A 23,463-nucleotide genomic window follows, 5' to 3' on the forward strand; every position below is an offset into this window, starting at 1 on the left:
GCCCATATAAATCTTTTCTTTTTATTGGCCAGTCTCAGATATGGCTTTTTCTTTGCCACTCTGCCTAGGAGGCCAGCATCCCGGAGTCGCCCCTTCACTGTAGACAGTGACACGCGTTTTGTGGGTACCATTTAAAGAAGTTGCCAGTTCAGGACCTGTAAAGCGTCTATTTCTCAAACTAGAGACTCTAATATATTTGTCTTCTTGCTGATTTGTGCACCTTGTTAGAGCCTATTTGTGCTGTTTTCTGAAGGGAGTATATATATATATATATATATATATATATATATATATATATATATATATATATATATATATATATATATATATATATATATACATACATATGTGCACTGAACTGAATACTCCACATATCATTTTTCGAATGGTTGTATTGATTGCCTTCTGTTTTTTTTTTATTTAAAAACCACAAAAACGAATGGTTCGACAAAAGACACTTTATTAAATAGCACACATTCTGCCGCGATAATTATTCATGTATGTGGATATATAAATCTTACTTTACAGTATTATACTGATATCTATTTTAACAAACATACATTTTTAATCATGATCACTACACAACATCAACTCATTACATTATAGACAGACACAGGGCACAAGGTAAATCTATCTAAAATATAACTGCCTAAAATCCTGCTGGGTTAACCTCTATGTTCAATACAATTATTATTGCCTAGAAAGTAAACATGCAAAGAAATAATTTTCAAAACGTTTTCCTTAGCGAGGGCTACGGAATCAGAGCTGCTTTATATTGCATTTCCAAGGTCAAGTTTTTCTGACCTTGGAAATGTCATAAAACTGAGGTATTGTTCAGTGTGGCAGGCTTGCTACTATAAGGATATCTCTACCTACAATATCACATACTTTAAATACATGACAGAAGATTGTGTGTAGCTAGTTAGGTAGGTTACAAAGACCATGAACAAATAAAACACGTAGAGCAAAAGTTTCCATGAAAAATACCATTTTCCACTGAAAAAGTGGAATAATCGTCACTGTCTAGTATGCATTTATAATCCCATAAACTCCTCTAAACAAATGTGAATACAAATGCAAAGCAATAAACATGAAGGAGAAGATCTTGATAGCTGTTGAGGGCTGACGAGGGAGCACTGTAATTTCTTGGTTTACGCTTCTCTCTCCAAATCTTGAGGCCCTTTAGAAAGCGAGAGGGGGTGAAGGGTTCAGTTGATTCTAAAAGGCACAAAATGATGCACAATCACTTTTTAGTTCAGTATCTAAGAAGCATTGTAAGTACATGATGATTAGCAATTAATTAATTAATGACCACTTTTTTTTTATTGCTAATAAATTAATATTGCAATAAATAATATCCTGAGGAATCTCTTATGTTAGTTTTGTTGCAGAAAAACGGTATTTGGAATTTTGCGCTTTGTTAATATTTTTATATGTACCTATTCAAAAAATCCGCAAAACTCTGACAAAAACAAACTCAGTTTCAGATCTTTCTGTTCGTCTTCAGACAATAGTCTAAATCCACACAATTCAATTAAAATGATGATTTTGGGAAACCTTCATTTTATGTGGCCTGGATAGGTTTTTTGCTGACACTGTTCATTGTACTACATTGGTTTCCCTCTGTACTGTACAGAGTCTGTACATCAAAACATCAGAACAATTGCTACACTGTGTCCCTAATTCAATACAATGTAATTATTATTGGTAATTGCAATGTTGTCACAAATGATTAGATTGACAAAATAATGACAATAAAAACCCAAATTGTTTCAACCTGGAATTACCAGTCATCACATTTTCCCAGTTTTGAAAGTAAGTTTTCTTTGCGACTACTGGCACCATACACTTCTTTATAGTATGTACACAATCGACAGCTACTACTAATCTCCTGCCAAATCAATAAAACATCTGATTAGTTTCCTACAAATGTAGATGAATATTGAGTTTAATTACAGTACATGTTGTAGCCATAAATGGGTATCTAACAACAGCGTTGGTGTTAACAGCAGTTTGCTGTGAAGTATTGGATAAAAGAACTACACGTCTGATAATCAAAAGTATAGTTAATATTATGTGAGATTTGGATAATATAAAACTATATAACTATTTCAGATTATTTACCTTTACCCACCCACACACGTTACAGGTTGTCATTTTTCTCTGTGCTACTATTACATAAGTTCACCATTAGGAGCAAGGACGTAACCATGCATTCTTTGGGGGGGTCGTGTCCCCCCCAATATACAGCAGAAAATATGTTTCCGTTTTATGAACAGTTTGAGTGTCTCTCAGTGGGGCAGCGCGGCGGGCACCAAGCTGACAGGCGGCAGATAAGCCACACGAAAAGTCCCTATGAAAAGTCCCCCCGTCGACCGTAGCGTCCCCCCCAATATCTCAACCATGGTTAAACCCTTGATTAGGAGAGTGCTGACTTTTTCCTTACCATTATACCAAAATACCATTTACCGCAGGTGGTTCAAAGGTACTATGTACACCGGAGAATGTATTGAGGGAACGCAGAGATTCATAAATCACATCATGACTTGCATTTTCAAATGTCTTTTCATTCGGCAGGTGGCTCATTTGGGCCCAGTATGCCCTCTGGAGGGGTGTTGGGGTCCAGGAAGTCTGGGTGTTGAAGTTCCTTCAGGTATTTGGGTGTGGTGAGAATATGGGTGGAACCTAAAGGGAGAAAAGCCTTAGCAAGGTCTGAATCCTGAATCATTAGAGACATAAATTACTCAGCAGAAGTTTTACAAAATACAGCTAAATATGACTATGACGTATGATGACTAAAAACCTAATGAAATATTCGCTGCAGATGATTTTGCAATGTCTTCCTTATGTATGTCACCTGCTTCCTGTGCCTGCAGTCATTCACAACATATGAGAGCGTCAAACTGTGCTGAATGAGCTGCACATGAAACAATCTCAAAAAGATACATAAGCAAGATTGAAACATTCAGATTAAACCCAGAGACTGGATCAAATATCCTTCTAAAAAGAATAAAATGACTGCTATGACTGATACTATCACGGTATGGCTTTATAGCTGGCTGTATTTAGTATTTTCCTCCCTCTCATGTTCCTGAGTCAACTTCACGCCCTGAACTGGTATGGTCCCCCCCCCCCCCTCTGTTCTTGACTTTTTCCTCCTGTGTCCAATCACTTGCACCTCCTCAGTGTATTTAGACTATGACTGGATTTGAATTGTTGAATTAGCTTGGGAAGGTTCTTAACTGAGAGAAATGACCCGGAAGTCAGAAGTGGTAGCCATGATAAGAGCTGTTTGAATTCTCTAGATACTAAGCTTCAATGCTTCAGATACTAAGCTTCAATGCTTCCTTATTTAGCTCCGTTATCATGGGAACCAAGGACCATCCTTTACATAAGGAAAGGAGATAATTCCGTTCCACTGTTCCTTGCGGCGGCAAAATCTAAATAGTGACGTATCATTTGGCCGTTCACAAGAAATGTTGATAATGACCAAGAAACGCAAATCATATAAGTATCCATTAGAATAACTCCTTCATCTTTTTAAAATTGGTTGTTTATTGTTTGCATGACTCAGCACTTTCCCACCACTTGAAGGGATCTAACATGATTCTTTGTAGTCCATCTTTGAAAAAATTGTAGTTTCGCCGCTGCAGATTGTCGGATCCTAAACATTCTTTTCCTGAATTCCCCATGACATTTTCCACAGAAGTCAAGGAATAGTGGTTAGGAACAGACGTAAGGTATCATTTTTTTGGACAATTCAAATCCAGTCAGTGTCCCTTGTCTCGTTAGTCAATGTTGGGGTCTTTTCGGATAGTCTGTTTGGTTTGCCTGGTAATCTCGGTCCCCATTTTCCGCTAGTTATTTTATAGCCTGACGTTATTAAAGTCTTGTTTGAATCAGCGCTTTAGTCCTTCTGTCTCCTGTTCATGATGCCCCTGTGACCGCTACATCACAGTAAAATATTTTGGGAAATATTTTATGATGAATCAGGGTTCAGTCAGAGAATAGCCTGAAAAAAAAATTGAAGTCAACATTTGACTAGCTGAAACCCACTTCAGAATTTATCCGAATGAAGCGGTAATTTAGAAAGAAATTAAAATCTTGAAAGAATAACATTCTACAACAACTCTGTACTATATGTGTTACTTAACTGAAAATGATAAAATGTTAAGGATTATCTGCAAATGTACTGCTCTTAAGTAAAGTTGGGGGACATTCTGCCCCTAAAACTCACCAATCAGGGCCTCCCACTTGCCATTGGCCTGGGTGACCTCATAGACGCAGCGCATCTCGCTGTACGTCATCCCTCCAATAATAAAAAGTATGATCCTTGGCCCTGTCTTCATCTCTGTGGGGCCCCTATTCTTGTGCCAGTTACCATAGCGAGCACTGGAATATTAAAAACAAGGGTATAGATAAGTATTTACTGCAAAATTTATATTTTGAAAAAAAGTAATTGCCTTTTTTTTTCAATGCAGCTCATTTAGTCCCCTTAAAGTAAATACTAAACGACTGAAAACAAATGGCTCAAATGAACACAATCTATATTTTAGTTATTTAAGCCACGTATGGAAGTAATATGTTAGTGTGTAGTGCATAATACAATTAAAACAAAACAGACCTTGATGGAGCGGTGGCTTTGGCAGATGTTTGTCGCTGCGAAATGTACGGGTATTGCTTCGGATCAAGTTTGTCCTCAATGGCATCCTACACGGGAACATACAAGATGTATTATTCTGCACCAAAAACAAACTGACTCATTTTATACAGCTATCACCAATATACTACTACAGGATTAACAACAGTGTTGGAGGTCTGTAATAAAATATTCACTCATGACTTAATTACTTGTGTTCAAGTCATTGTTCTTGGCTACATTTTAATTATCAATAAACTACAGGATGTGGTCTTCATGGGCATTTCAAGGTAAGAATCCACTACCAGTGCCAAAAGCTGACAATATGGTCTTCCTCACCCAATCTCTTTACCATTTCTGCCAACAGTCTATTATACAAAACAAGGCTTAAGACCAGATTTATATAATAAGAGGTCATTAAAAAAATTAAACCTGTTTAAACAGCCTATTTGTAAAGGAAATTATGTGTGATAATGATTAGTGTTAGAATTGTAGTTTGTATGATACAATTTGTTATTATTAGTTATTACATTAGTATGTTAGATTAATAACTGCAGTATGAATTAAACACAATTTAGTCATTTAAATACTGTACACCCTGCCACAATGTAACGTTAAAGCTGAGGGAAAGGTTATGAGCAAAAGGATATAAGGACTGCCCCGCGAGGCAAATATTTTAATTTTGGATCATATAAACTGATTTAGACATAACGGTTCAAATGTGATGAACTCTGATCAGTTAAGATGTGTTTACGTGATTATTAATGTGTATTAGCTATTAGGTGATATCAATATTATGCACGCTATTTTATGTTCACACAATGAAGCTATATTCATTGAATGAATTACAATGCTGGAATGCTGAGGAACAGAGAGGACGGTGAGGTTTCATTTCGATCATAAACCTTTTGAATTAGGGTTACTCCAACCATCATCAAGTGCTTTGAGAGGCTGGTCCTGGCTCACCTCAAAACCTGCTTACCACCCACTCTGGACCCCTTCCAATTCGCCTACCGCAAGAACAGGAGTACCGAGGATGCTATCTCCACGGCATTACACTCCGCCCTTTCTCACCTGGACAATAACAACAGCTATGTGAGGATGCTGTTCATAGACTTCAGTTCAGCTTTCAACACTATCATCCCCTCCAAACTAATCACGAAACTCAGTCACCTGGGTATCAACACTTCCCTCTGTAACTGGATACTGGACTTCCTATCCAACAGACCCCAGTCTGTTAGGGTAGAGAACCACACCTCCTCAACCCTCATCCTGAACACCGGCGTGCCACAGGGCTGTGTGCTACGTCCTCTCCTCTACTCCCTCTTCACCTACGACTGCACACCTGTACACGGTTCTAATACCATTGTGAAGTTTGCAGATGACACAACGGTGATTGGCCTCATCAGTGATAACGATGAGTCGGCCTACAGAGAGAAGGTCCAGCACCTGGCGGTATGGTGCACCGACAACAACCTGGCTCTCAACACCAAGAAGACCAAAGAGCTAATTGTGGACTTCAGGAAGAAAACTGGCACACACATCCCCATCCATATCAATGGGATGGAGGTTGAGCGTGTCGCCAGCTTCAAGTTCCTGGGTGTCCACATCTCTGAGGACCTCTCTTGGACCCTCAACACCTCATCCCTGGTAAAGAAAGCACACCAGCGTCTCTTCTTCCTGAGGAGACTGAAGAAGGCCCATCTGTCTCCTCAGATTCTAGAGAATTTCTACCGTTGTACCATACCATGCATCCCAGTATGGTATGGCAGCTGCTCTGTCGCGGACCGTAAATCACTGCAGAGGGTGGTGAAAACTGCCCAACACATCACCGGTTCCTCACTCCCCACCATTGAGGCTGTCCAGAGCAAGAGATGTCTGCGGAGGGCACGCAGCATCGAAAAGGACAGCTCTCACCCCAGCCACAGACTGTTTGCCCTCCTCCCCTCTGGGAGGCGCTACAGGGTGCTCCGTTCCCGGACCAGCAGGTTCAGGAACAGCTTCATCCCTGCGGCTGTCACTCTACTGAACTCTGCCCTCCACACAAATGTGTGTGGGGGCACACATCTCCCTCAGTGACTGTACTTCTCCCCTCCACCTTGGCTTGACTGCCACACACCCTCCTCCAGCCACTGAACATTTGCACTGTTATTGCATATCCATTTCTTACTGTTCATATTGCATAACTATTTCTTACTGTACATATCTATTTATTCACTTATTACACTTTACATATGCACATACTCTGCACTTTTTGCTATTTTGCACTTCTGGTTGGATGTTAAACTGCATTTCGTTGCCTCAGTACTTGTACCCTGTGCAATGACAATGAAGTTGAATCTAATCTAATCATCTAAGGAGATCATTAATTCTACAAATAACAAAACTCACATTTGACCGTATCCTTAATTTTAATCTTACTGCATAAAACTTGGTAGCCTAATAGCCCAAAAGGTACCTCAATAAGATCCTTCATCAGAGGGGTCCACCTGGAGAGCTGGTAGGTCTGCTCACTGATTCGCTCCTTGCGATCTGCCTTCTTAGCTTTTTTCGTTGTGCCCTGTGATAAAACAATGCTCATCACTCATTAGCTTTCACAGTGAACATATAAGTATTGCTTTACAAACTGAATATACTTATGTACATCAAGCAACATTCTGTACATAGTGGTGAAAGTGTATATTTACTTTGGTGAGCTTTGTGGTCGGTTTTTGGAAAATGTCTATTTACATTGAGAGTAGTGAAATACCTTGGATGTGTTACCACTTATTCGACCAACAAAACAGATAGTTATCTAACATTAGTTAGTTAGTTAGATAGTTATATGGAACCATGAGTAAGTTGTAAACAAAAGTCTTGAGTAAGAATCTTTCGTTTTGCGAACTGCAAGTCAAAACTAGTTTTTTTGAATATGCTTTTATCAAAGTCTGATATAGCTTCTTCCTTTGAGCGTATAAAAACTATGAAAAATCAATCCATTTCAACAGTTCATAAGATATCTTTCTAAAATATACAAATTCTTTATGTGCTTTTCAATTTCCACGCAACAAAACCAACGAAAGGAAAGGAAAGGTTAAGGAGTTTATCGTCTTAATGTGGTTCAGGATGAGATATTGAGGTCCTGGGGCAGGAGAGCTCACCTCAGAAACAATGGGAAGGCCCATGTGGGCCATGTTGGAAATGATGTCACTGTCCTCAGGTGGGATGTTTGCATGCTGAAGGAGCTTACACAGGTTCTCCTCAGTCACACCTGACACATACATACAGACACAAAAACACATTTCCAGTCTTTACACATATGTATGAGAGCATGCACACTTACAAGTATGATAATGCAGTTACAAGGAAAACTGAGAATGGATCAGAATTAAAGAAACAAAGGACAAAGGATAAATGCTTATATTTATATGTGCTTTTCTGGTTTTGTCATACAATAATGTTGGACAGTGGATATCTGACCATTCTTAAGGAAGATGTAGAGCAGGATAATGCGTATCTTGTCAGATACACTGACATTGGCATCCAGTAGAATGGGTACAATAAGCCTCATGGGGTCCTTGATCTTCTCTCCCTCTGCATCTAAGCCCATTGCAAGATCCTTAAAAACAATGCAGAGCAAAGGAGAGAAAAGCTGAACATGAGTTTCACATACATTCTATATGAACGATATCCAGGTTGGGGGTTTTCTGAGTAAAAGGGCATCAGCAGGAAGCTATCTGGAATCAGGAAACATTTATTGCCATAATATGTCAGCCATACAAAGAATTTGACTTGGCGGTTGGTGCATAACAGCAGACAGTACGACGAGACAACAGTGCAAGAGGAATAAAATAAAACATAATGCTATGGCATAGTAATATAAGGCTATGGGTTAGTTTCAAAATAATGGAATAAAAGTTTAAAATATTTAAAAATTAAAAATGTACCAGTGTACAGAAAGTGACCAGTAGAATGTCAGTCAGTAGGGGAACTGGCTCAGTTAATGAGCCAGACTGCCGGCGGGAAGAAACTGTTCGTGTGGCGGGAGGTGTTAGTCCCAATGGACCTCAGCCTCCTGCCAGATGGAAGGGGCACAAACAGTTTTTGTCCAGGGTAAGAATGGTCGGCCATGTAAAAGTGCACCATCATCATCTTTGGCAGGTTGAATTTCTTCAGCTGCCTCAGGATAAACAGCCTCTGCTGAGCCTTCTTGGTGATGGAGCAGGAAACGGAAGGAATCCACAGTGGTGGCGGGGGATCACCTAGGATGATGGGGGGGGGGACTCTGTTCTTCCTGAAATCCACAACCATCTCCACTGTCTTTAGAGCGTTGAGCTCCAGGTTGTTCTGGCTGCACCACGACACCAGATGGTCAGACTCCCACCTGTAGGCGGACTCATCCCCACCAGAGATCAGTCCAATGAGGGTGGTGTCATCCGCAAACTTCAGGAGCTTGACGGCCTGGTGACTGGAAGTGCAGCTATTTGTGTACAGGGAGAAGAACAGAGGGGAAAGAACGCAGGCGGTGATCCACTTGCAGGTGGGGTTGGGCACGTACAGCTGGGAGAGTTTGTCCTGCAGCAGAGACAGGATGATTGTGTTGAAAGCAGAGTTGAAGTCAACTAACAGGATCTTGGCGTAGGTTCCTGGGGAGTCCTGTGATCCTGGGCTTCTTTGGAACAGGGATGATGGTGGATGCCTTGAAGCAGGCTGGTACGTGGCATGTCTCCAAGGAGGTGTGGAAGATGACAGTGAACACCGAAGACAATTGGTCAGCACAATGCTTCAGGGTGCGGGAGAGACGGGGTTGGGCATTTAATAAACGGTTTGTACATAGGAAGTTCAAGGGTGAGATTTCGTTTGTTAAAGTCTCCGAGGACAATAACTAAAGGAGTCTGGGTTGGTCTGCTCCACACGCCGTATCTAGTTGGTGAGTGTCTGCTGTGCCTCGTGCACATTGCCCGGCGGCGGAATGTAAACACCGACCAGGATGAATGAAGCGAACTCACGGGGGAGTAAAAGGGTTTACAGTTGATGATGATAGTTGAAAGCAGATTCCTCCACAATTCGTCTTGCCGGAGAGCTCCGGCACATCCAGGACATTCGACAATGACGCGACAAGTGACAAGAGACACGGCTTAAATACACTAGGGAGGTGCAGGTGATTGGACACAGGTAGAAACAATCAGACAATCACAGGGGATGACAGGACAAGGCAGGAAGTGAAGGTACCCAGGGAGACAAGAAGCAGAAACTACAAAATAAGACAGGAAATAAACCACACCGTGACAGAGTCAAGTGGGGACAAGGCCAGGCTGCAGTCCTGGAGGAGCCGCAATCTGCCGCCCCTCCATTATTTGCCTCCAACCCCTCTGAACCCCTTCCCTCTAGCAGAAGTTTGCGGCCCATTAGTACCAAGACCTCCCGCCACAGAAACATTTTTTTCCTGTCAGCAGTTGGTCTCTTGAACCAAGTCTGTGTCTCTCATTGACCCAGATACTTCATCCCCAGAATATTTGCACAGTGGTTTCTTGCTTGTATATTTTTATCTAATTTTACTTTATCTATCTATCTTATCTTTATTGTTATATTGCACCAATGCACCAAGTCAAATTCCTCTATGTGTAACATATGTGGCAATAAATGGCTCCTGATTGTGATTCTGATTCAGAAAGTTTATGTCTACATTTTGTGTGGTTAGCATCTTTAAAAACAATTTCTATTAGCTCATAGCAGTTCCGTTTTGGAACCTGTGGGTTCAGAGCATAGCTAATTAATGGTTCTCAACTATTAGCAATGCAAAGTTACAAAGTACAAAGTTGTCATTATGACACTGTGCCTAATCATCAGGCTAATCATGTCCTTACTAAAAGCTTGGTCTTGTAGAAAGAAAAATTAGCAGATTTCCATCAGCTCCATAATAAATACTGCCTTCAGTTGTTTATGATGGAGTATCACATTGATTTCCTTCACTTTCCACACTATAACTCCAACTCTAACTCTACGTCTAAGTTCTATAACCAAGTCATCTGTGTGACTTACCTGCTCTACACGGCACAGTTTGTCAACGGTACCCTGGTAGCGATTCATACAGTCTTCAGCCAGGTGCAGATGTGTAGAAAACTGAAAAAGTCACAGAGGAGAGATGGGGTTGGTGAATTGTGGTGAACTTTGAACTCAATTAGATACGAACAATAGAAAATAAACTGGTTTTTTTCTGGGATCATTTCCCCGGAGCTGGGAAATCTACAACATAAAGTTGACAGTTCCACTTTCTACAACACGTTTTATAGTCTGATTATTTCATTTGATTTGCATATAGTGTCCTTTACTTGCTTATATATTGTATTATTGTTATTGTTATTGTTGGATTAACTGGTGACTATAGCTACATGCACATAAATATGTGTAGAAATGTACGATGTTCATGGTGGCACAGCCTTTCTAACACGATGAGTGATACACTAACTGCATGGTTGGCCAGTTTAATTTCCATCCAAACGTCTCTGTGTTTTAGATGAAGAAATATATAGATAGAAAATATATAGTTACATGAAATGCTGTAACTGTTTAGATGCACAGTGACCCTTCAGGTCTTACCTTACTGAGCTCTTTCTGATACTGAGGCATCTTCTTCAACATCTGAGCCAGTTCCTTCATTGTGGTCTGAAAGACGCAGAGAATATATTCAGTGTGTGAGGCAGCCAATACAATCTGTGAACGTTACCTGTTTAAGGCCTTGCCCAGGAGGACCGAAAATATGCATTGTAATATAGGGACAATTGTCATCAGCACAATGTGCATTTTTACATTTAAGAACATGGGTGGTTTGTAGTCTTCCTCAGCAAGCAGCGGCGCATAGTGCAGTTCCTACTCGGCTGTTTTTCAGACACACGCCACCAGAGGTCGTTGTACATCACAATTGTACATATATATAAATCTGTGTATCCATGGAGACTGTCCACACACTGTAATAAGATTGTGATTTAGTATAATTTTTAGCTTTTTTCAAGCAGTCTACTTACAACAAACAAATTCCTTCATGTGTAAAATAATACTTGGCAATAAAAATGGCGTCTTCTTCTTAATGATTCATGTTAGTCTGGGTCAGCTTCTTCCTTGGTTGACTACAATTTTTGCTTCGGATAAAACGCCAGATAAAAAGTTTTGTAATTCTCTCCCCAGAGTTTTTGTTCTGCTTCTGCTAAAATGTTGTTGCTTTCACAACATAACAGTCAATGGCAAACTAAGACTAGGGTTGTCTTACAAAAACATCCAAAAGCAGAGGTGATAACTAAGAGCAAGTGTTTCATGAGCACACTAAATTAGCCTGAATGGGATGAGGAGGGCTGAAGCTGGAGTTTTGGAAATCTGTGTAAGCATACAGTCTGAGCTGAAGAAGAGCAAATCAGAAGACAAGCATCGGCAGTGTGAGTACGAGGACAGGAGTTTGATGAAGAACAGTACGATATTGTAAGTGAAGTGAAAAGCTCCAGAATAAATATTTGTTAAATGAAGACAGAAGAGTCCAGGCCTATGTGTAGACATATTTGTACAACATATGCAAAACATAAAAAAGAAAGTTAAATTAAAATCTAGTCATCTGTGTTTTCATGGCAAACCAAATAGGAAATATGTTCTAGTATCAACTAACTTTAACCTACTATATCATGCATGATATAGTAGGTTAAAGTTGATTTCCATCCGTCAATCAATCTGGAACTTTAAGCCATAAGGAATGCATGTGTGGAGTGAGTGTTTGCTGTCCTGTCCTTGTGTCCATGCTTTCCTGATTCTTGTTGTTCTTGTTCTGTTACCTCTTGATTGAATGCACATATTGTAAGTTGCTTTAGATAAAAGTCTCAGTCCTAACGGTGACTACTCTACCTTTTCCCCAGTGTTCATCTTTTTGCTAGCAGAGAAGTCTTTCAGTGATCGAGTAACCGCCCTGACAAATGAGACAGAGATAGAAACACAACATAAATTGTCACAATGACAACATTGATATTAAATGGGAAATGCTCAGTGTAATTTCTGTTACAGAACATATGTTGTTTGTCCATGACAGTAGTCTGTATGTTTGAAAGCCAAAGCCACCCACGTTGACACTTCTGCAATGTGTTTGTGTCTCAGAGTCAGCCAAAGGTCATCATCCTCATCTAGAACTACTTCCTTCATTCTCGTCTCTCCCATCCCACTGGTCTCGAACCTGAGTGAGAGGACAAGAGAGAAGCAAAAGTCTGAACAAGTGTATTTAAGAGAGAAAGATTATTCTATTTGTAAATACAGAAATATGCAGATCAACTCTGAACAATTGTATCATCCTTATGTTGTGCAGTGGATCCATTTAAATGTTTGTGTCTGCTTTGTAAGGTACTATTTTACCATATTGCTCTTTTTTTTTTTAAACGCATGTTATTAGTATTAATGGATCATTTTTCAGGTTGAACGAGATGTTGGGGAAGGACATCACTAAAATATATGCCTCAAACCAAGTTACAATCACAATATTATTATCCCAATTGGCTGGGCAACTCCCAGCAGCTGACAGGCCTTCTTTTGTAACATCTTTACCTATAAACGTCATTCTCAATGCCCAGCAGGTCGTAGGACATGGCCTGCAACGTGAGCTCATGCAGGAGAGGCGACACAGGATCAAAGCCACGATCCAGAATGAGCAGCTGAGTACGAGACTTGTCTGGACCCTAGATGCAGCAGAACAGAAACTAAACACATTTCTTAAAGATAGATGTATGAACTTTGTACACGCAGCTCATTCAATATAGCTAAATTAGGATTAGGCTTCATAGTCAACTGAAGTCTGGTAATTTTGCTAACTACAGACTACAATAAAGGAACTTATAATAACACGAGTAGAACCTTTCTGGGAACATATCAATGTAATTTGCTTGTTATGCCAGATTGTGCTTCCCATAAATAAATCGTCTTCCATACCTCTCCCATGGTGGGGTCATCAGCCTTGTAGCCATCCAATTTCTCCTGTAACATCTGGGCGAGAACTGCGCAGTCTTTGTATTCCCTGAAATAACAGACATTGAAGACATTCAAGACATTGAATTTATCATAATTTCCATAAGAATCTGTATGAGCAACCCGTTGTTCACAGTCAAAACGGAGGTGCTTTTGAGGGAATAAATATGCTACTCTTAAGTAAATCTAAACTAAACTTGGAAAACACATTTACAGTTGAAGACTGAAGTTCCACTACTCTAAAAGTCGGAAATCTCGTCTACTCCTTTTTTCGGAAACAACAGATTCATACAATTTATGACAAGCAGAGGTTCATTTTTTAGGAAAATTGTTCCTCTGTCAAATATTTCAAAATTTGCTTAAAAGAACATTGAACTGCTGTTTTGTAAATGCTTTTTTATTGTCCATGTATTCCTTGTTTTAGATTTCTTACTGAATTCGTAGTTGTTTCTCTTAGTTAATGCAACTTCTGTTTAATGAATAAACAGAAGCTCCTGTGTTGGTGTGTAATCAAAAATATCAAAACATAAAAGGTGGAAGGTCATGGGAAAGTTTGGGTTCAGCGCTGGTTTCATAGCTAAGATCAAAGTGTTGTACAGTGAGGTTGAGAGTGTGCTGAAGACAAACGGTAGTCTGTATACTCCTTTAGAGGGGTCCGGCAGGGTTGTGCTCTGTGCGGGATGCTCTATGCACTCTCCCTGGAACCCCTTCTCGTCAGAATACGCTCTAGCCTGGAGGGCTTGGTTTTACCTGGTTTTAGTAGCATCCCAATTGTGGCACTGCTTAACCTGTCTAGACCGTCCCTCTGGGTTTCTAGCCCACATACAGAGAAAGATGGTGGATTTCTTTTGGGAGGTTCTAGACTGGGTGCCACAAGGGGTGCTGTTGTTTAGACAGAGAGCAAGGAGGACAGGGCCTCGTCCACTTGGCCAGCCGGACGGCCACTTTTAGGTTAAAGTTTTTGAAAAAATACCTCACATGTTTAGGGTTTAATGTGGCGAGATGTGGCCAGTTGCATCCTCAGACGTACAGACAACCTGGGGCTGGATACTGCTCTGTTTTTTGATGGATACCAATATTTTAAATGTAAAAGGGCTGCCTCCGTTTTATCAGGGTGTTTTTAAGTCTTGGGTCTCCTGGAGCTGTGGAGCCAGAGGCTGACGGGGGAAGAGAGGAGCCTCCTCATGGAATATAGCCAGAAGAAGATGAAACCGGACCCTGCAAAGACTTTTCCAGAAATCTACCTGAGCCCGGGGTTAGGGGACCTCACCGTCCCCCTTCTAGCCACAACACGCCCAGACTTTGCATGAAGTGGGCAAAAAGACATGGTATTTTAACTGTGTGAAGGTCACAAACAGAACTGGACTGTGCAACAGGCTCCCCACTATGTGGTCCAACAGACAAAGAAAAAATGGACCTGGCCCACAGTGGAGTTTAAACAATTTAAGGTGAACGTGGCACACTTAAGGCTCGAGTGTTTTAACAATTACAACAAGCCCTTCTTTAGGGCCTTTAAGTATAGACCCCTTCACGGATGACGTCACAGGAAAATTCGAAGTGCGTAGTGCGCATGTCGGGGTCAGAAAGTTCCGTGAACTTCCATCAATCGTGTGTAAACGAAACATTTTCTCTTCAAAATGCCGACTTGTTGCGTCGTGGACTGTGCAAATCGCACCAGTTGTGGTCTCAGGATTTTTAGGATTCCTGCAGGATCTCATCCTTTTCAAAAAAATAGACGACGTCTGTGGCTGCAAGCCATTAAACGGGCAGACTGGGACAATGCTACAATCAAAGAAGCTCGCGTTTGCAGTGTTCACTTATGTTCACATATCAGGTAAAGTCATCCTTTGTCACCCCTTTCTGTTAGATTAAACTCGAAAGCCAGGATTGTGTGAACAATTTTCTGTACACTAGGCTATAACATCAAGATATGCTTGTTGATAGGTTTTTTTTATGTCATGGACCTGTGTCATGTTAACTACAGACACAGCCAGCTGTTAGCAGTTAGCCGCAGGCTATAGCGCCAACTTTGTGACAACATTTGTTTAGCTGTTACTTAACATGACTTAACTCTAGCCATAGTAAGTAAACAACTGTTTTCTGTAGACTGATTTAATAGTTGGGTGAAATTTGATACCTGGCATTATTGTGACCTGGGTGTGTCATGCTAACGTTACAGACTTCGTAGACTAGCTTTAAGTTACATTAGCGCTTTCACTGCACAACAGTAAATCGCATTGTGGTTGTATGTGTGAATGAATTTAATGTAATCAATAGATATAGATAACACCTTAAAACTTTAATTAATAATGCTTATTTGTTCGTATTCACATATGCAATTCATAGAGGGGAAATTTGAATAGCCTACACACAGCATGAAATAATATGTAACCCTATAGCCTAACTATTATAGCTAGCTGCTACTACATCCAGGTAACGTAAGCAGCAGCAGTAGTTTCTAGTCAATTACATTTTTACAACATACATATTAAACAATGAAATGGAGGTAATAGGTACCCAGCCATACAATTGCAGTTCACAGTCAGTATGTAGTTGTTGGATTTGTTAATGATAGCCCAGGTTTTGTACAGTTGAATTTTGTGTCCTTGCCACTGGCTAGGCAAAACCTCAGTCCGTAATACACAAAAGTCATGAGACAATTCTTGATATTCGATATCCTGGACATGACCGCAAAGTACAAAGTGGTATGCGTCAAGAGACTTGTACGCCTTTATTTTTTCTTTAGTGTAGACACTGGGTTTTTCTATCAGGTATAAATAGATGTCAGGCCACTGCAGCTTTGGCCATTTAGCTGGATCTTTCACCCATTGCCCTGACAGTGAGTACGGGTCAGGAAACCTCACTCCGTTGCTGAGCGTTAGCTTATTAATGTAAGACAAGCGATCTCCTACTGTTTACCATTAAAATACGTTGAGAAAGTGTCCGGTTGATCCATATTTTTATGGTTTGAATTTGATGTTACCGCTACTGTTCCCGTTCATTCCTCAATTCCAGTTGTCGCAAACCCTAGTCTATTAACATTAACCACGCAATGTTTTCTAACCCCAGGCTGCGCGCGCACCTACCCGTTCTACCGAATGTTTACAAACATTGAAGGGGTCTATTGGAGCGATAATTTCGTTGCCGTGGGACGCTATGGCCGACACGGCTCGGGGACCAGAGTCCGATTCCTTGGCGTGAGGAATTGTATGTGTGGCGGGAGTTAAAAGACAGACAGTCTTCAATCTGTCCAATCAGAAGGGTCCATCCCCTGCTTCCTGCTACAAGGCCCTACCCTTTCCATAAGAAGTTAATGTCATTGTGTTTTCCTATTTGCTGTTGTGTTTTGCACTTCAGGGCCACCGTACACTGGCGAGCTGGCATTTACACAAGTTTTTATCAGGTGATTACATAGTTTTATTTTTTTTGGAAAGGAAAAAACAAAAGAAAAAAATACCACTTTGATTAGCTTAGCTGATTAGCTGATTTGCTTAGTGTAAAAGATATAAATACGTGTAAATAAAGTGTTTAAAAAAAAAAAAATCTTTCTCACTTTCTCCCCCTACCTCTCCCTTTCTCAGAATTTCTCTTTCTTTCTTTTCCTTCATCTCCTTTTCTCTCTCATCCTCCCTCCATCTCTCTAGTCCCCCCCAACCCCCAATCCCATAATTTCAAAATAAAACCCCCCATGGAGGGAATTCTTACTGTAATGTTTCTGACGAGGCCTATCAATTAATAACTAAGGAAAAACATTGTCTCCCAACCCCCACGCCTGTTTCATTGAATACCTATTGCTCTTTTAAATACTAATCCACTACTAATATTATTAGTACTACTAGTAATTCAACTGGTATTAATAATAATAATAAATAATAATGACTCTTACTTCTACTAAAACTACTAGTAATATTACTAAAGCGTCTAGTAGTACTTCTACAACTGATACTTCTACTACCATTACTAACACTACTCTTACTAGTATTTCAAATGGTATTAAATACTAAAAAGACGTACTACTACTGCTACTAATACTACTACTATTAGTACAAGCAATACTATTACTACCATTAATAGTGACACTGCAACTGATTACTACTGAGTATTACTCTTACTATTATAAAACGTACTACTAGTATTTATACTGATATTAATACTTCAATAACTACTGATATTACTACTACAAATGATACTACTATGACTACTACTGATACCACTGGCTATTTCTACTGCTATTAAAATTACTACAACTAGTAGTACTACTGAAAACAACTAATTCTAGTCGTGACTGACATTACTACTCTTACTACTATAAGAAAAGTACTACTAGTAATTATACTTCTGTTAATACTACAACTAATGCTACCCCAAATACTACTATGACAAATAGTATTAGTGTTATTAGCTGATAATACCAGTACCACAAGTACTAGTACCACATAATACTAAATACTACTACTGATATTACTACAAAAAATACATTTTTTTTAAATTCTTCTCAGCATTTGTTATTTCTGTATTTCCAAATTCATTTCAGTTTCTACCTTTTCTGTATTTTCCGCAGCTTTTTAAAATTCATTTCAGCTCCTGCAACTTCTGTATTTTCAGAAAATATTTCAGCTTTTATGTTTTAATATTAACTTCTGTATTTGTTTTGCAATTTTTGCAATTCATTTCAGCTTTTCTCATTTCTGCATTTTCAAAAAATCAAAAATTAATTTCATCTTTTTTGCAGGAAATGCATTTTCTAGTTTGTACAAATTTGTACAAATCTCAAACTCTCTCCCAGTAGCTTATTTTTTATTTTTATCATGATTGTGATTGTATTCATTTATCACGTTAAGGGCCTCGTAGTTTTGTTAAAACTGTCTGTTGTTCTTTTATCTTCTTTTTACCACTCACTGTTTTGTCCCTTGTTTCAGACACCTACTCCTCCCTCCTCGTCTGTCCTCCCCCTGTGTTATTGCAAGCCCCGCCCTGATTGTTATTATCATGATACTTTTAGATTAAATGTCTGTCAGGAAACTATAGTGATTATTATTCTAATTGCTGGGAAATAAATCAATTTAACACCCACACAGTTTTTTAGGCTTAATGTTGGTAGAGTCAACTGGAAATCAGTATTGAATGAACTACATTTTGAATCAGAAATTAGAAATTGAAAATATAGAAATTGTTGAGTGAGCATGTACTGTATCTGGATTCATACTGATGGTATTAGTATTATAGTATTATATTATATTATAGTAAATATATGAATGTATTATGGACATTAGGTAAGTATAGAAGATGTTTTGTTTAGAAACTAAATTGTACACTTGATTACACAAATGCAACATATGAAGGCATCACAGTTAAACAAAATGGACAACAGAAAAGGGCTGCTTGCTGGTCTCACCCTCTGTACCGGACGCCAGGATACTCTTTGAGTGTTGCACAGAGGGTGGCGATCTGCTCAGCACAACGCTCCAGCATGTTGGCCTTCACGTCAGCCTTGAATGGGCTATAGAAGTCCTGAAATGCATCCACTTTGTCCAGGGAGAAAACCTGAACACAGAAGACAACATGAGATCCAATCTCAACTTCAATCTGGACCCAACATTAAAATTATTGGTGTTACACTGTTTATCTATGGTGTGTCTCTGGGAAGACCGTAACCTGAATTGACAAAACCAAGAGTAGGTTGTGATACAGGTATGCATTAATATACTTTGATGAAGAGTTTTGGTAAGTTTTGGTCAATTTTAAGTTGTCATCCACCCATTCATAACCTATTGACAGGAGCTACCTACACAGTACCAACTTTCCACTTGTATTCAGACAATGTAGTCACAGCTACAGAGACAATGTTGGAATTAATAGCCTTGCCCAAGGACACACCAACATGCGGTTTAGCAGGGCCTGGGATCAAACTACCAATCTTCTGATTGGAGGACGACCGCAGTCTACACTCACCGACAGTCATATACAATATACATATTTAATATATATGAAGAATGAGTCCGCCAGGAGCACGACTCTTGTCCATACACTTACTCGAAAACAAACAAATACATAATCTGTTACTGACTACATCACCTTATAAAATTAATTGTTTAAGGCTGAAACCTCTAATTCAAACCACTGCTGGTCTGATATGCACTATTTCCCCATATATTTTAGGAACTATGTCAACATCATTTGGCTGAGGGGCTTGAGAGAAAATGGCCCATGCTGTTTCTCCACCCTTACATTTATCTAGCCTTCTAGACCTTTTCTTTTTAGATTAACCCACACGGCAATATGTAATCATCAGCAACTTTGAAATGTCATAACATTGAATTTGCTACACGCATTGCAAGTCACTTTTTGTTTTGAGCTCTCCTGTCCTTGATTGATTGATTAAAAATATTGAGATATTATGGTTTTAATGTATCTATCCTCTTCCAAAATGCCCTTATCAAGTACAGGGTTAAAATGGTGCAATAGCAATATCCTAGACTACATCTTACCATGAAAACAAACTCCATTCAAAAGAGAGGCAAGGTTCTCTGCAAGCATACACACTGATTGAAATCCTTCCAAACCACATCAAATCTATGATTGACATTACGATCAGCTAATTTTTTACCTGAGACTCATAGGGCAGAAATGCGATGTGGATCTCAGTCAAGGCCTTCATGGCTTTGGAGGCGCGGGATTTGGTCAACAGTCTAAACAAGGTGTCTGGGATCGCTGGTGCATATCACAGAATAACATGGGGGTTAGTGAGAAAGCAGCTAAATAAGACATGTCAACATCATCTAAAACAAATCAGAAAACATGTACTCTTCATGGCAGAATGGATTCACTCACTGTCAGTAAAGAAGACATGAGCTCCTCTGTACCTCTGGGACTGCGGGTCTCTGAAGTCATCAATCAGACCCTCAACAGACTGAGACAGCAAAGAACAATATTATCCTTATGAATGCATTTTTTAATTCTGTAGGATAAAGAGAATCAATGAGAGGCCGGATGTACTGTTCCATATAATAATTTACCTCATCTGAAGGTGTGATCAGGTAGATGGCCTCCATGCTGGGCAGAGGCTCACGGCGCTTGGTTATGTCTTCAACAACTGGAGAGCAAAGGAAAACAATAATCATAACTCTAGTTTAGGTAAGAAAGTCTAGTCTAAGTCTAATTAAGCAAAGGCTGCTTAATTAGACTTAGACTAGACTTTCCAACTTGTAGCAAATTGGAACCTCTCTGCATGACTGACTGGGACTGTCCTTGATTTTTAGCAAATATTTAAAACACTGAAACGGTAAAGGTTGCTTGATTTAACACATTGTTTTGAAATATTATGTCTTTGTTAAACGTCATTTGAAAAAGATTCTTCACCATTTGTCTTAACTTGTGCCAGTTATAGGAACTATGTGATTCAGTCACCCCTAAACTGACAAGTGGATTTTAAAAGGTTAACTCAATTCAAGGATAACTTAAAAAACAGTTTGAAACTTTATAACTATGACGTCACCAGCATCGCTTATCTTTTTCCTCGGATGGAGTTTGACACCCCTGCTCTATAACGAGAGCGAATTCATTCAGACTTGCAAACTCGTCTTGTTGCGGCTGTAATGTTCAATACAACATTTGTAGACTGAATCTACATTTATATTTAACATTTATTTTTACCTTTAACATTGACATTTATATTTAACATTTACATTTAGATGAAACAATTATATTATTTAGCAACTTTGTGTTACTGCCAAACATTATCCTTGGAGAAGTTATTGCATGAATTTACATTTCTCTTTAAATGTTTGAAAATGTGACATATGAATATAGTCATGCTTTTTTTTTTTTACATTATATATATATATATATAAATGCCCATTCTTCAACAAAATATGTATATCGAGAAATGTTTCAACTGAAAATCTTGTCGACATAACAATTTTATGGGACCTGCATGGTACTTACTGGTGATTCCCTCTGACATAATATCTGTCATCTTGCAGCATGAGGAAATCATCTTCATACTCAGTTTGTCCACCACCAGCACCTATAACATAAATACACACAATAGGGTGCTTGAGGATTTGATTTTGATAAGTGGGTGTATTCGTATCCTTTTTCAAGAATCTATCAGAATAACAGGAGCCTTACCTTCCATTTTCCCTTTTCTCTTGCCTTCTTGATGACATTATTCATTATCTCTGTAGAGAAGGACACTTTTATTTGTGTTCAATTAAGACATTCAAATAAAATGTGGAGAACAAGGCCGTAAACAGTTGATTACAGAACTCCTCATGAGTTTACAATAACAGTTAACATACACAACTCATGCCAGCCTGATTGTGCAAATCCGTTTCCAGCGAGGACAGGGAACATCTACTCAGCTGGAGTGTAATCGTACAGAAGGGAAACAAGAATAGCATGATCCCAAATCAACTAAACGATACCATACGCACGGACATATAATAAACATTGGGTTGAACCAGAAACCAAATATTATCTGGAGTATGGAGTATTATCTGGGTATGTCAGTTCCTGAGGTGTAAACCAAATCGAACACAGCCCTGACAAGGATCAACCCAGTTTCTGTCACTGGGGGTTAAAGCATCTGTCCTGGGATTGCTGCTGGGAGGGAAAAGCCCACTGCAATCACTGCCACTAATCTGCCAATCCTCTAAATCCTCTTATCTGTTCAACAGCTCCCCACAGCTATTTCTGTGCCGTCTCAGTGATGTGATGTCACAGGAAAGGAGAGTCCCTGCTTCTCACACACACACACACACACACACACACGCACACACAGATGATTACATTGCACACTTCCTAAAAGAATAAGTCAACATGACCCAGCTCAACAGAGAGCCACAATGACATTTCATTTGAAAAAGCTTGTCCAAAATATATAACACATAATCAGGACATTTTGGCCACAAGATAACAGTAAGATGGTGTATTGTAATATTGTCGATATTAATAATAATAAGATCTGATTCTTCTTCAGGAAGACTTCGTCATGCATCATGTATGAGACCTCGGTTTGCTTCCATTTTACATTCAACTGCCATCTTTCTGTTATTTTCCTTCCCTGTTCTTGTCTGCTTTTCTTTGCACTTTATGAAAATGTAAGGGATAAGGAGGCAATTATTTAACTAACTTGGGTGTCTGAATGAATAAAAGACTGACTATTTAATTAAACACTCAAACTAAAATGTAAAACTGACTTCCAATGTTTTGTTTTTGGGGTTGTATATTTTATTTTGAAAATCCTCTGAGAATGATGTCAAAGCACTTAATCCGTTCAGACACAGATTAGGGAGACAGGATTTAAACCAACAGACTCTGTGTACATATACTATATACGTCAATGAACAATAGCATATTTTTGAGTCAACAAAAACACCCTTGAACATATTCATACCTTTAATTTATGTCTCTAACAATACAATCTGGAGAAACAACCACTGGCAAAATGCATGTCTTGGATGAATCAGTGCCTGTTTTATGCATTGAACTTGCTAACATGAAGGTTATTTAAAAAAGGATGTCAAAAATATGCTTTGTCCTACATTAGTCAATAATTAGAAACATCACACAAAGCAAGAAGCCCTTATATCTCGAGTTTGGTAATGGGGATAGCCCTATATGACTTAAAATACTTCACATGATTTTTGAACAATGCTCATTTAGTCACAGTAGATTATTTGTCAACACGTACATACACAATACAAACATTATGATGCATAAAAAAAACTCACTTTCTCCAACAATGGCTTTTAGTCCAAGTGGTGCCATGATGAGCCTTCTGGTGCTTGCCCGCCTCGCTTCACAGAAAAAGAGATCAGGAAGGGATTTAACATCAAGCACATAGGAATAAC

At 39.2% G+C, this 23,463-nt stretch overlaps 1 protein-coding gene across 4 annotated transcripts; it reads right to left on the reverse strand.

Annotated features, from left to right (window-relative positions):
- Nucleotides 1-443: 443 nt before the first annotated feature.
- stxbp1b (syntaxin binding protein 1b) lies at nucleotides 444-23,463 on the reverse strand. 4 transcript variants are annotated; one of them, XM_040196418.2, is made up of 20 exons: nucleotides 23,344-23,463; nucleotides 21,740-21,789; nucleotides 21,554-21,635; nucleotides 20,626-20,702; nucleotides 20,441-20,519; nucleotides 20,217-20,320; nucleotides 19,005-19,153; nucleotides 13,574-13,658; nucleotides 13,193-13,323; nucleotides 12,720-12,827; nucleotides 12,506-12,566; nucleotides 11,219-11,284; nucleotides 10,661-10,741; nucleotides 8,099-8,237; nucleotides 7,780-7,889; nucleotides 7,098-7,199; nucleotides 4,625-4,710; nucleotides 4,238-4,392; nucleotides 2,551-2,685; nucleotides 444-1,180 (listed from the first exon to the last, which is right to left on the reverse strand). In XM_040196418.2, the coding sequence occupies exons 1-19, from the start codon at nucleotides 23,378-23,380 to the stop codon at nucleotides 2,567-2,569; spliced, it is 1,821 nt and encodes a 606-aa protein (XP_040052352.1). In that variant the 5' UTR covers nucleotides 23,381-23,463; the 3' UTR covers nucleotides 444-1,180; nucleotides 2,551-2,566. The 4 variants fall into 4 exon arrangements, with proteins under 4 accessions (XP_040052352.1, XP_040052351.1, XP_077943470.1 ...); XM_040196417.2 differs by having other exon boundaries at nucleotides 444-1,218; nucleotides 23,344-23,437; XM_078087344.1 differs by having other exon boundaries at nucleotides 444-1,218; nucleotides 21,740-22,349; nucleotides 23,344-23,428.

This window comes from Gasterosteus aculeatus, chromosome 13, assembly GCF_964276395.1.
Source record: "Gasterosteus aculeatus chromosome 13, fGasAcu3.hap1.1, whole genome shotgun sequence".
In the NCBI taxonomy this organism is placed as follows: domain Eukaryota; kingdom Metazoa; phylum Chordata; class Actinopteri; order Perciformes; family Gasterosteidae; genus Gasterosteus; species Gasterosteus aculeatus.